The 13,453-nt window shown below is 47.3% G+C and overlaps 1 protein-coding gene across 1 annotated transcript; it reads left to right on the top strand.

Annotated features, from left to right (window-relative positions):
* The first annotated feature begins 6,312 nt into the window (after positions 1–6,312).
* Positions 6,313–10,067, top strand: ELOVL3 (ELOVL fatty acid elongase 3). Its single transcript, XM_032116564.1, has 4 exons — positions 6,313–6,425; positions 7,172–7,303; positions 8,500–8,651; positions 9,226–10,067. The coding sequence occupies exons 1-4, from the start codon at positions 6,313–6,315 to the stop codon at positions 9,645–9,647; spliced, it is 819 nt and encodes a 272-aa protein (XP_031972455.1). The 3' UTR covers positions 9,648–10,067.
* Positions 10,068–13,453: the final 3,386 nt, after the last annotated feature.

Genomic DNA, 13,453 nt, shown 5'->3' with positions numbered 1-13,453 from the left:
CACCAATAGGTATGTGCATGAATGCCTACAGATGTTCTTAAACTTAGCATGAACTTTGAGACTTCTGTGATAAAGGCATAGCTGATTGGTTTGTTCAAAGGACACCTTTGATCTTAATCAGAAGTCCTTTAATGGGATATTTATACATGCATTTGTTCAAGAACTTGTTAGTTAAATTAGTCTCAGCCTCCAAATTTTCAACTCTGAAAACAGACACCGATGAATTAAATTAGTAGATTCTCTGCAAATCTCAGGTTCTCTGGTTCTGTATGTGTATCCAACTATTGCTTGAAGACACAGCAACTCCAGGCAAAAGCCCAGCTGCCCACTCAATGTAGCTGTCTTAATCAGTGTTTCCAAACACCAGCGGGCCTACCAACAGGCTTTAGAGAACAAAAGGGTTCGTAAATTATAGGGTATCGACAAAAGAGCTCCTTGGAGGTGATTTGCATCATGGATGTTTTACATGTGATTTGTAACCCTTAGCTTAGAGTCGATAGCATTCTTGTGAAGGGTCATTGCAGATTATGACTCCATAATCTTTGGGTTAATAGCTCCTGATGTCATCACCATTTTGTTTAACCCTTAGGATATAAGATAGCCCCTTTGTTATTTTCTCTTCAAAGATCTTTCAAAGTGGTAAGAGCAACTAGGTCAGAGAGCAAGAAATAACTTGGACCACTAGTAAGGACTCCAAGTGGTCCCTTCTGAGAGGTCTCATATTCCTATTCAGTGCATCTGCTTTGGGTTTTTTTTCATGCTTGGAAAGCACTCTCTTGAATGGCAGAGGGAAGGCAGACACAACCAGTGTGTTCCCCATATATTTAAAAATATATGTATATGCATGAAGGGACAATACGTTGTTTTGCTCTATGCAAAATTGTTCTCAAATGCCCAAATTCCTTCATCATCACACACATCCTTGAGAAGGACCATGCCCAAACGTTGTACAGGGAGGGTCTGATACAGGTACGAGGGCTGCTGATTATGGCTGTATCTTGCCAGGCTACAAAGAAGAGATGCTGTTGCTGAGCTGTGTCTCTTAATGACCTCTAATCAAACCTCAGAGAGCTGCAAGGAAGGATTGTTTCCTCTGATACTGTGCAGATGTTAAACCCTAAACTATTTGTAGCAGCCTGTTTGAGTGACTCTTGCAAGGCAATGAAGCCTATCTGAGGCTGGGGAAGCAGAAGGAAGACAGATGGACTGCTTGCATAGAGCAGGGGATCCTCTCTTCCCCCTGGGCCTGAGGGCATGTTTCTCCAGGGGAGGACAACTAACACCTCCAGAGAGTCAGGAAGAAGCACAGCAAACCTCCTGCCTGCTCTTGCTTTTGGGTCTCTGTTCAGCAGGTGATGCCTCCCTGCACTTTTGCAGTGTTTGCTCCCCTCTAATGGCCAAAGATCTGAGAGCCCCTTGGTGGAGACCTTGGTGTCACAGGCTGTGGTGGCTGGTGCCCTGTGCTAACAGACCTGTGAGGCATCGAGCCTCAGGTCCAGGCATGCTCACAGTTACCCAGCGCTGTGCTGTGATGGGGTCACCCACAGCTTTTCCTGCAGCTCTGATTGCTGAGGTTTATCCCGTGGTATTCTCTTACATCTCCAAAGAAATGTACGTGTGCCATGGCGGCTGGGAGAAAGCGTTATAGCTAAACTTGACGAAGCAAGGCAATGAAGGCAAGTTGGTAAATCTGCACAGGTCTTAGTCCTCCCTGAGTCAGTGTCTCCTGCCTACCTCCTGACTGAAACTCTTTGCCTCTGACCCTTGCACTGCAGCTCTTCCCTCTCCTTGGAACAAGTGATGCCCACTGCCTGGGTTTTACCCAAGCCAGCTACTAACAATCTTCTGCAGACTGGCTCTTACAAAGCCTCAATCTATGCAAAAATGTATGTGCTCCTGTACTTGAGGCTTTGGTTTTCAAATAGCTATGCTATTTATTGAGTCGTATTACTTGCTGTTGCCCCTTCTAAAAAAAAGCTCTCCAGAGCTGCCGACATACAAAGTGCCAGAAAATGTAAATAATATCTCATTTTGCATCAGCTTTTGCATTTAGGGATTATCATAGAATGGTTTGGGGTGGAAGGGATCAAACATCATCCAGTCCCAGCTCCCTGAAATGACCAGGTACATCTTTAACTAAATCAGGTTGCTGAGACCGCCATTCAGCCTTGAATGTTTTAAGAGGTAGGACATCTACCATCTCTCTGGGAAATTTGTTCCACTGTTTCACCACTTATGTGAGCGTAAGTTTTGTATTAGCTGAGCGTAAGCCTAATAGCTCAGGGCAACTCCTCGAGCATCTTCTGTCAAGTTCTTTGCTGCAATATATGTTAAAACTAGGCTGCTTTCCAAAGTTAGGGTATCAATCAGGAGAAAAGGCTTGTTTCCTTATCCTTACCATTTCTTCTCACCTATTAAACCTACTTAAAACAAACTGTGATACATGTAAAATCATGCTTTACCTGCCATGCCACCTCTGTTGGTGTCAAAGGGGTTAAAAGATATTTTGATCAAGAAAACAAAGATTGTTCTTTGTTTTTGTAGTGTGATTGGTGTGGTGATGAAGCTGCCCTGGGAGGGCCCTTATATGAAGTCTTATTCTCTGCAGTCAAGAGGGTCATATGGAATCAGGTCATTATTCTAAGCTTTGATGAAAGCATGTGCTTGTGCAAGGAGATCCCTCAATGGCTTTCACTGCTGTGATGTGTAAATCACAAGTAGCAATCGCAGGCATACAACAAGCTGATTTGGAAGTGGTTATGCGCAATACCCTTGCCTCCTGGGCAAAAAAACCTCTCTGTCCTCTGCACTGGTGGGGGGTGGCAGCACAGCTCAGACGAGCAAGGCCCAGCTTGAGTGAGGCTGACTCTGTGTGCACTCTTGTTCTGCAAGCTGTCAGGTGTCTCATACTTAAGGCCAACCTGAACTGGCATATTATACCTGGAACTAATTTTTTTTTTTTTTTTAATTAACAACTCTGCCTCCTTGTTTCCCTGTTCCCACCTGCGTGCATCAGGCAGGTAGGTGGTGGCAGTACAGTGACAGTCAGCTAGCCAAAAAGCAATTGAAGACTTTGGTGGCCGCACTGCCTCTGGCCCACAGTCATCATGTTTTGCCCTGTTCTAGTTATTGTAGCTCCTCTCTTGACTCCTGCCTTGTACCCACTATGTTTAAGTCCTACGGACTTCTTTGTGCAGTCTTTTTTGTGTCACTTGCTATGGAAGAGGTTGATCTGTGAGGCTAGGCAGCTGTAAATGCTTGTTGTCCTTTAACTTTCCTAAAGTTTTAGTTTTGTTAATTTGTAGTATTCTTAGAAAAGAGATTACGTACTCTGTCTTTCTAGAAACCACTTTGTGCACTTTGTATGGTACCAGGATGTGGCAGGTTGTTACTCATTCTGACTGCTGCCTGGAGTATTTCACAAACATCTATATGCTCTCAAGCCTTGACAGAAGGCAAACGTGCTATCTACCACCAAAGTAGTCTATTTGTTGTTTACTGTCCTGTTACAGGAAATTTATTTTAAGACTTGGGATACAAAATGTGGTATTTGTGCAAAAATCAATTTCTTATACTCTTGACCACAGGGCAAATAAGAATGTAGGTGATGCTCAGTCACCATATCAGAAACTAGTTCTTTCTCCATGTGCATTGGTGAAAAAGTGAATCTTTACCAGAAAACTGAAACTCTTGTTGAAAATAGCAATTTAAGCTTTAAGTGAGGATTTAATCTATTTAGGGCTACCTCACAGAAGAATTATTTCTGGAATGCTGTAGAAGAAGTCTAGTGAGACCCAGCTCTCCATAAGGATTCACAACCTTATTTCATGGTCCTCACAAAATTTGCGTTTCTCTTTGAGGTCCTACCTAGCCTTTATGAGCTCAAAAGAAAGGCATGGAGGCTTCTGTTCCATAGGGTTTCTGTCTCCTTCCCACTCAGTTGGAAGACAGAAGAATGAAGTGCTCCCCTCCCATTGATTCAGGGCTGCACCCTGATGTTCCTACTGTGTGTGAAGTGTTGCTGGGGCTCCACTTCCTCACCTGCAGCAGCTGAGCCCTGTGCAGTTCACTGTAATGTGTGAAAATAAGCTCATCTCTTTATTTACAAGTCACTCTGATGTCCATATTGCATGTCAGCTTCTAAAGCATTCTGAGTCCAGCAGTGGTTCTGAGCAGTGCCAGTGACCAGGCACTGGACTTGGCAGCTCTCTGCATGCTAATCCACCCAGATCCAGGAGTGCAAACAGAGGTATTTGACACTGGGGAGAAAAGAGGATAAACAGAATGTCACAACTGTATCTGGATTGCGCAGGTGAGCTTTCAGTCTGTGACAAAGCCTGCCTTGTTAAGCAAGACAGGTATCTCAGAGGATGCTGAGAGCTCATCCCTGCTGTCTGCTTCTGTTCTCTACATGTGTTGTTCAAGGAGACACTTGGGGAGGGCTGCCAGCTGCCTGCTCAGGTGGTACCAAACAGCTGCAGCCATGAGCTTCTCCTGTAGCTGAACATGCCACCACCTAAGAGATGGATAGACAGGCCGGCCCTAGGAGAGACATTGTTCTTGTTCATGTGGCATGAAACAGTTTCAAAATGAAAACTTTACTGAACCTAGAACTAAATTAGGAATAAGAAATTATGTCAATATCAGCACCTTTTCTACTCAGGTAATCCAACTCATCCTTGCATCTCCCAAGAGGTATTTAAAGGTTGTTTCTTTTGTCATATGGAGTCTTACATAAAGGAGGCCTTGTTTAACAGTTGCTAAAGCATAGGTCAAACAAGCAGGTATTTTGTACTTGTAGTGCCTCAAACAGATAACTGTATTCCATCTAAGAACAGCAAATCCAGACAACATGCAGGCAAAAAAGTCAGCAACAGTGAAACCATTGTCAAGAGCATGGAGAAGGATAAATTTATAAGGTTCCCAAATGTGGCTTTGCTGCTGAATAATGAGACTGAATGTCAACATGTATGCATTAGAAGCTAGCGCAAAAAGTCTGTGTTACTCTGCTGCCTCTGCTCTGCTCTTACCCTTGGCTTTATTGCTGGTTGCACCTGGTCTTGTGGTGTGCCCTTGCGACAGAGGAAAGTTTCCTTCAGCATGTACCTGAGTATTCCGCCTGGTGATGCTACTGCCCAAAGTAGGCGATGAAAGATGAAAGACAAGTGACCCAGTAATGGAGACTGCACAATCCCTGACCTGCAGTCCTCTGGAAAGGGCAGGACCTCCTTGAAGCTGGAAACACTAAGGTGAGAGCTGTGCAAGGCACAGTGGGAGCTCATGCCATGTACAAGGTGTTTTCCCTGTGTGGGGTATGGCAAAACCACTGCTGCTGACATATAAGCTGAACTTTCCACAGAAAACATGCAAGTGCTCTGCAAAATGGGGAGCATAAGTTGGGAGTGGTGCAAAAATCACCGAAGGATTTTAATTCCTACATGTCAAATTCTTTCCTGATTTTCTCGTGCTACTGCATTGTCAAATACAGAGAAAAGTGTGGATGCCCAATCCCCAGAAGAGTTCAAGGCCTGGCTGGATAAGGCTTTGAGCAACTTGGTCTGGTGAAAGATACCCCTCCCCACGACACAGGGGTTGGATGATCTTTAAGGTCCATTCCAACCCAAAGCATTCTACAATCCTATGAAATGTCTCACACAGGCAAATGTTCACCTGTTTGAAGAGGCAGCAGTTAAGCAGATGACTCGTGTGCAGGTGCAGTGAGACAAACCTGCGTGAGGCAAACCGCTCCCAAGTCTGTGAGCTTTGTAGGGTGCTGCTGTTGCATGTGTGTAAAGACATGACACTTGGGTGAGACACCAAGATGAGTGAAGTGATCAGAGGGTGCAACGAGATATGCTGCATTCAGGGGATTTTAACTGTGCTGGAGCCATTTTCAGCTGCAGGAACTTACGTAGGAGATTACCCAGAACCCATCTAGTCTCCAGCAGCGGCCAGATGCTTCAGTCTATGGTGAAGAAGGCGCAACTGCTAACTGCAGTCAGGGCAAGGGAATTTTTGCCTGCTGCTGGTTGATAGTGTTGGAATCACCCTGCCCATCTGCTGAGGGACGAGCTGGGCTGAATGGGGCTGGTACCCAGTGAACGGGAGGACCCACCGCTCAGCCTCACTGGGTGACCGGAGCCTCCCCCTCCTCACCCAACACAAGGAGTAGGAGGCTCCGGTTACTCGTCGGACCGGCCGGCTCCCGGTCCCGCCCCCTGCCGCGGTCCGATGTTGGGGTGGAGCGCACTCCCGGGACTATATCCACCGGTGAAGCGTGCGGGAGTTGCTCGTTTCGGGTCGCTCCCGGGGATGCTGGATATGGAAACGAACATTGACCCGTCGGAGCTGCAGCTGCTGGGGGCGTATGACTTCGAGAAGAACTTCAATCACCTGGAAGCCAGGAAATGGATGGAGGAGAATTGGTGAGAGGAGAGGGAGAGAAGGTTGCTGACCCGGTGCATCCCGGACTCTGGGTAGCCCTATTGGGTTCTGCTGCTTTTAGCAGAACAGTTGTGAGGATCTTCAGTCCCGAGGAGGAGAAGTTTGGGGGTCTCTTGTTGCATACCTGAGGCTGTGGAGGAAGGGCTGCAGCAGTGCATGCGGCAGAGCAAACAGTGGTCCGGGTGGTGCTACAGCTTGTAGGGAGATGGTGATGTGGCAAGAGGGTAAAGAGCAGCCACGGATGGCCACTGCAGCCCTTGCACTGGCAAATAGGGCACTCAGCCCTGCCATGCTGCACTAAAACTTGAAAAGGTGTGGGATGTAACACAAGGCACTTGAGGCTCTAGCTTACGTGAAGCAGAACTTTTTAGGCATCCTATACGGGCATCCTCTGCCTGTAGAGTCTCATGTGTAAAGGGATGAAATGCATTGATGTATTTGCTTTGGATCCTGCTCACAGGATACCAGAACCTGCGTAATCCCATCAAGGTCTTGTGGAAATCTCCATGATGTAACAGTTGGCTTTCTTTTGTACAGTTCCCAGGGTTCTTGTTTGCTAGCTTTTCTCACTGTCAGGGCAGGCTTCTTGTGACCAAACCCAATCTTAACATGAGAATGGGAGATCTTTTGTTTCTTGGTGAGAGTACTTTCCTGAGGCTACTGAAGTCTGGCTAAAAATAGGTAAGTTTGGGTCTTTTCCTGAGTGCTCCCTCTTCTCTACTCGCAGGCAAAAGTCTTTTATTATTGGTTTCATTTATTTGATCACGGTCTTTGGAATCCAGCATTTCATGAAGGAACAGAGGCCCTTCAGCCTGCGTGTACCACTGACCCTGTGGTCCTTCAGCCTGACCTTGTTCAGGTAAGAGCCTCTGCCAAATCTGGAGACAGTTGTAGACCTTCCCTCAGAACCAGACTGATGGAAAGTTCTGGTTATCCGCTATGTCACTAGGGAAATTAAATTTTTTCTCTTGAAGGCCCTTTCTAACTAGGGGAGTGACCTGCTTATACAAGCCATTTATTTCTCACCAGAAATATTCCAGCAAGTCAAATGAGTTACAAAAGGATTGCTGGGGAGAGTGCTTGAAAATCATTAGTGGATAGATTTGAATGTGAAGCCTGCAAGAGCAGAGATCTTCCCACATTGAAAGGGTGCCTGCCAATTGCGAGTTTGATTTTGAGGTCTATTATTCTTTAAAATTTAGATTTCTTTCCCTCCCCCCCCCCCCCCCCATTTTCTCTAATCCCGTTGTGTAGGAGGTGGGGAAAATTCTGCTACACTCACAGAAGCACAAAAGATTATCTAAAATGTGTTTTCAAATTGTCCAGTCTTAGCGTAAAGGTTTCCTGTAGTGGCCATGAAAATATTTCAGCCCATGCTCTGTATTTAAACAAGCAGGTGTCAATTTTAGAAAATTGCCCTCATCTCCACAACTTTTTCTGTCTGTTTGGTGGGACAGAGGAAGACTAGACTACTGCCTCTGTAACTCCAGTTTGCTTTGATAAGGTCAAAGAGACACTGGTTGTCCTCTGTCAGGGCAGGGTATGGCAGTGGTCTGTAAAATCACAGGTTGTGGGAAAGGGGAGGCCAGAGGATGACTGTTCATGGTCTGTTCAGAGACAAGCTTGCGCAAATGAAACATATAGGTTGATAACAAAGAAAAAGTGGTATTTCTTCTCATAAGCTGTAGGAGTTGCCTGCCACAGGAGGATATAAATGCTCCCTGTGGGCCCATGTCATAATGGTGGGACATCAGGACAGTTGTCCTCCATTTCTCATCCGGTGGGGCAGCTTTTGCTCAAGTGCCTCTTCAAGCATTGGAAGCAGGGGATGTAATGAGGAAGCACTCTTTAATGCTGCTCTGTTTTGCAGGAATAGGTTTTAAATCCTGGCTAAAACTTGTTAGGAAGTCTAAGAAGGCAAATTTTGTTTAAATGTCTCCGAGACTGCCCTGAGCATCAAGATGGAGTTAACTGAATATCCATAGGTGCAGAGCTATCAGAGGCTATGTTGAGGCCCTGGGCACAGTATTCAGCTCTCCTCTGGTTTTCTTGCAGTGTCGTTGCAGCCTGTCGGGTCTGGAAGCAAATGGCCTTCCTCCTCCTTACCAAGGGATTTAAGCGATCAGTGTGTAGCCAATCCTTCTTCATCCACCCTGTTTCCAAACTTTGGATTTATCTATTTGTGCTGAGCAAACTTGTTGAACTGGGTGAGTCTGAAATTTCTCCTTATCCTGCGTGTTTATAACTCCTTTGCTTTTACAAGCAGATTTTCTTCTACAGGTCTCTGTCCAAATGCTACTTGGAGAAAAGGGTTGTTTATCCTTGTATATATCACTCATTTTCTTGCTCCCTATTGCTCAACTCAGATAATATGCTTGCTCTCCATGGGCTTGCAGCCTGGATCCCCAGGCCAGTGCCTGGACTAGGCAATTCTGCACTGGAATGACTGTGGCGAGGGGCCAGCAGACAGGCAGGGAGGGCTGGCCTTTCCACCGAGTTTTCATACAAAGAAGTAAAGAAGAGCCGGTCTGAAGTGCAGTGCATGTAGATCTGGGAAAACAAGCCTGGGGCAAGGGGCTCTTATACTACAAACATGCCAGCAGGTAGGGTGCCTAAATGGTCTTTTTCAATACAGATTATTTAAATGGGAACCTAGGTTTTGTTGGGATCAAACCACGTAACGGCTTCAGCATTGCAGTTTGCTTGGTCTGTCTCATGTGAAAACTCATGCAACTGCTGTGCTTTCACCTGACTAATGATACACCTCTCCCCCAACCCCAGGTGACACTCTGTTCATTGTTCTCCGGAAGAAGAAGCTCATTTTTGTCCACTGGTACCACCACTTAGCCACGATGATTATAGCCTGGTGTGCCTATAAGGATATGGCAGCTGGCTTGGGGTGGAACGCAGCCTTGAACCTCAGTATCCATTGTTTGACGTACTGCTACTACACTGTGACAGCCATGGGCATCCGGGTACCCGCCTCCATCGCCATGCTAATCACCACTTCACAGATGGTGCAGATGACGGGATTTGTAATAATGAACATCTTTTTGTTCTTCTGGAAGGATAATAAGCTCTGCCAAATCAACTGGCTGATGCTTTTCTTTACAGCTGTCTTGTATACCACTTTATTGGCCCTCTTCTTCAACTTCTTCATAAAAACTTATCTGAGTAGCACCCGCAAATCAAAGGGGGATTAAAACCAAAGGATGGAAGAAGAGATTGGGATGGAAGTGGGAAGAGAGGGAAAGGGGAAACTTTTTGCTTCTGTCTGAAGCCCAAGTGCCTGATGGGGTTTAGGAAGAGATCATTGTGGGTAAGAGCTTTCAGCATAACTTGCATATTGGCCTTTGGTGTATCTGCCTTGCAGTGGGTGGCATGCCAGAGTGAGGTGCGAGTTGTGGCAGGCTGGTAACAAGAGAAAGGGAAAGAGGCTGAGGGCTGGAGACCTCAGGGTTGTGGTTCTGCTTTTCCTTCTTTTCTGCATCACTTGGGTTTGCCTTGTGCCTCACTTCCTTCCTGGGGACTGACAGAATCCTGCATGCACCAAGACTCTCCTTGGAAAAAAGGTAGGGAAATTCCTCTCAAAGCAGCACTGCTCTCTCCATGGTCCCCAGTTTTGGGGAAGAATAGAGCTCAAACCTGCTGCTACTCTGCAGGGAAGCCCTAATTTATTACTGGTGGGAATAGCACTGAAATGGAAAACTCCTGCTGTTTTTTTAAGGCTATGTAGGGAGGGGATCTGTCTGGGCTCTCTCTTCTCTGTGATACAAGGAACTGCATCCCATGAACTTTAATGGGTGTTACCTGTGGTGTCCCTTTTGTACAATATTAAACAATCTATTTAACTTGAGTACCTACTGCCTCAAACCCTAAAAACTGAGCAGGGTCCAGCTCTGTCCTGCAGAGTGTGTCAGGCATTGTCAATGGTCCCAGCCCATGGCCAGTCTCATGGGCTTGGGACAGAAGGGTCCCAGAGTCAACTCCTCTCATGGTGCACCTGCCACTGGGAGAGGTGTTAAAACAACTAATAAATGCTATCATGTATGGATTGGTTAATTGACTGATTTCTTTGATGCCTTTTTCATACTTGACCTTCATACAGAACTATGAGAGGAGTGCTGCTTTTTCTGTCTCAATACTGTCTCTTCCTGAAGGTTAGAGACATGTCCAGCAGGCTCTGTCCCTCTGTGCTTACCCCTTCTGCAGTCATCAGCTGGTCCTGCTGCCTGAGTGCCTTTGCTCACCACCAGGGAGGTAGAAGTGAGAGAGATGATAAAAAAATCAGGCTGTTGTTTTACCACCTGAACTGAGCATGTCACTGTGCTTCATAAAGCCAAGATGTTCCTCAGAGCCTGAGTCCAATTGTCCAAGCCTCTGGGTGGGTGTTGGCTCCTACCTGGTGAATGAGATTTGGCCTTTCACAGGGCTGTGGGCTGCACCTTCAATGCTGGGAGATGGCAGCAGCCTGTGCCCTGTCCAGCCTTCCCTGACAAAGGGCTACTGCTCAGGATTTGGCAGCATGTTGGGTGGTGGTGTAACAGTGCTTTCCCCAGGTGTGGGAAAGGCAGGACCAGTCAGCTGAAGTGTTGGGAAATAGGAGTAAACTGGCTTCCACATTTAGAAGGTCTCTTTAGAGAAGGGATGGTGAACATACAGGGGTAATGGAGTGGTCTCTCTTCTGCATGGTGTTATTTGGGGCACTTTCTGTAACAGCTGTGGTCCTGGTGGAGCAACTGCCAGCTCTCCTCTTATTTGTTTACAGCTGCCCCAGGAGTGCTCCCTCAGCTGTGTTGCACATCTGTGCCAACATGCAGAATCATAGAATCATCAAGGTTGGAAGACACCTTTAAGATCATCAAGTCCAACCATCCACCCACCACTACCACTGTAACCACTAAATCACATCACCCAGCACCAGATCCTGATGCCTCTTATGTACCTCCAGGGATGGTGACTCCATCGCATTGCTGGGCAACCTATTCCAATGCTTGACCACCTTAACAGTGAAAAATTTTTTTCTAATATCTAATCTGAGTAATTTCCTCTTGTCCTCTGTAGGCAGAGTAGAAGAGACCAGTCCCCACTTCACTGCACCCTCCCTTCAGGCAGTTGTAGAGAGTGATGAGATCCTCCTGAGCCTCCTCTTCTCAGCACTAAACAAACACAGCTGCATCAGCCATTCCTCACAAGCCAAGTTTTCTAGATCATTCATGAGTCTTTCTGGACACACTCTAGTACCTCATTGTCCTTTCTGAACTGAGTGGCCAGAACTGAAAGCAGTACTTGAGCTGTGGCCTCACCAGTGCTAGGTACAGGGACATGATCGCTTCCCTGGTTCTGTTGGCCACAGTATTCTTGCTACAGGCCAGGATGGCATTGGCCTTCTTGGCCATCTGGTCACATTGCTGGCTCATATTGAGCCCAAGCCCTTTTCTTCTGAACAGCTTTCATGCCACTCCTCCCCTAGCCTGTAGCTGTGCCTTCAGTTCCTGCAATACCAGTGCAGGACCCAGTATGTCACCTTATTGAGCCTCCTGCAGTTGTCCTTAACCAACTGATTGAATTTGTCCAGGTGTCTCTGTAGAGCCTTCCTACCCTCGAGGAGATCAACACTCCCACCCAACTTAGTGTCAGCTGCAGATTTACTGAGGGTGTACCCAATCCCCATGTCCAGATCATCAATAAAGATGTTAGGACTGGCCCCAAAACTGAGTCTCGGGGAACACCACTAGCGATCATTGACCAACTGGATTTAGCGCCATTCCCCACAACTCTCTGGGCCTGATGCAAAACACTTGAAGAAGTGGTATGTTCACAGTTGCTCTTTTTCTACCTAAACTGCCAGTCTTGGTGCTTCAGAGGTGATGCTCTGTGGGATGAGGTGAGCTGCTCCATCCCCCTTGCTCTACAGGTGCTGCCCCCACTCAGCAGTGCAGATCAGGGCCCTGGAGGCAGGGCTCTGCATCTCCAGAAGGCTTCAGCCCTCTAAGAGCTCTTTGTAGCTCCATCCATACAGGCTGCTGGAGTGGGAAGTATCTTTCAAGGGGCAAGGATCAACCCAGTAGGAGGGTTTGCAGAGAGTAGCTTGTGGGAACCCTTTCTCCCCTTCCAAGAGGCATTGCAAATTTTCAAATAGCCACATCCCTCCACACAAAATGAGGATCCTGCCTTTCCAGTGCTGTCAGGAAGCCTTGCCTTTCCCCCCACCCCGCAGCCCCATGCCTTCCCCAGGGAATGCAAACCATCAGCCAGCCCAGCATCAGTCCCTTTGCTCTGCTGTCCTCTCTGGCAAAAGAAGAGAGAGCAATAAACTTCCCAGACCTAGCTAGAAAGATTTTATATCGCTGTTGTTGTTTGGCAAGTTGTCTGCAGTGCTGACCTGTGGGTGTGAGGAAAGTGGTGGTGCTTTCTGGGGCTTGGGGAGCTAATAACGGCACCCTCCTTTCCCAGGTCAGTGCTATTGCCCTGAAACTTCCTAGGAATGTCTCCTCCCGGTACTTTGTGAAGAAAAGTCCTTCTTATGTGTGCTGGTGAGCTGAAATAGACAGCAGGCCTGCTTTGGAGGGGATGTATCTTGAGGATTTGTCTGTTTTTGTTGAGTTGGGTTTTTTTCTACTTTGAGGGCGCAGAGAGCAATCGGTTGCCTCCCGCGTAGGAATCACTGCTCAGGGGAAGCCGTCATCCCCGCTGAAGGCGTCTTTGAGGACCCTTGCAGAGCTGGAACAACTTGTCTTAGGGGCGCATGAAGGGATGTGCGGAGGGTGCGGGATGCAGGGGAGCAGCCTTGCAGCTCTGGCACGGGCCGGGCAGAGGACGCGCTGCAGACACGGAGACTTAGCGAGGGCGGGAGTAGAAGGAGCTCCAGGCTGCGAGAACCGGTGAAGCGGGGCTGGGGAGTGGGCGAGAGCGAGGGGGGAGGTTTTTCTCGGAGGCTGTAGAGGTGCCGCGGTAGTGGGGAGGTTTTTCACTGGCTTTATCCGTGCCGCGGGAGGGGGGCGGTTTT

This window comes from Corvus moneduloides, chromosome 8 (assembly GCF_009650955.1).
Source record: "Corvus moneduloides isolate bCorMon1 chromosome 8, bCorMon1.pri, whole genome shotgun sequence".
In the NCBI taxonomy this organism is placed as follows: Eukaryota; Metazoa; Chordata; class Aves; order Passeriformes; family Corvidae; genus Corvus; species Corvus moneduloides.
The sequence above is the reverse complement of the archived record's forward strand: the minus strand, read 5'-3'. Positions and strand labels throughout refer to the sequence as shown.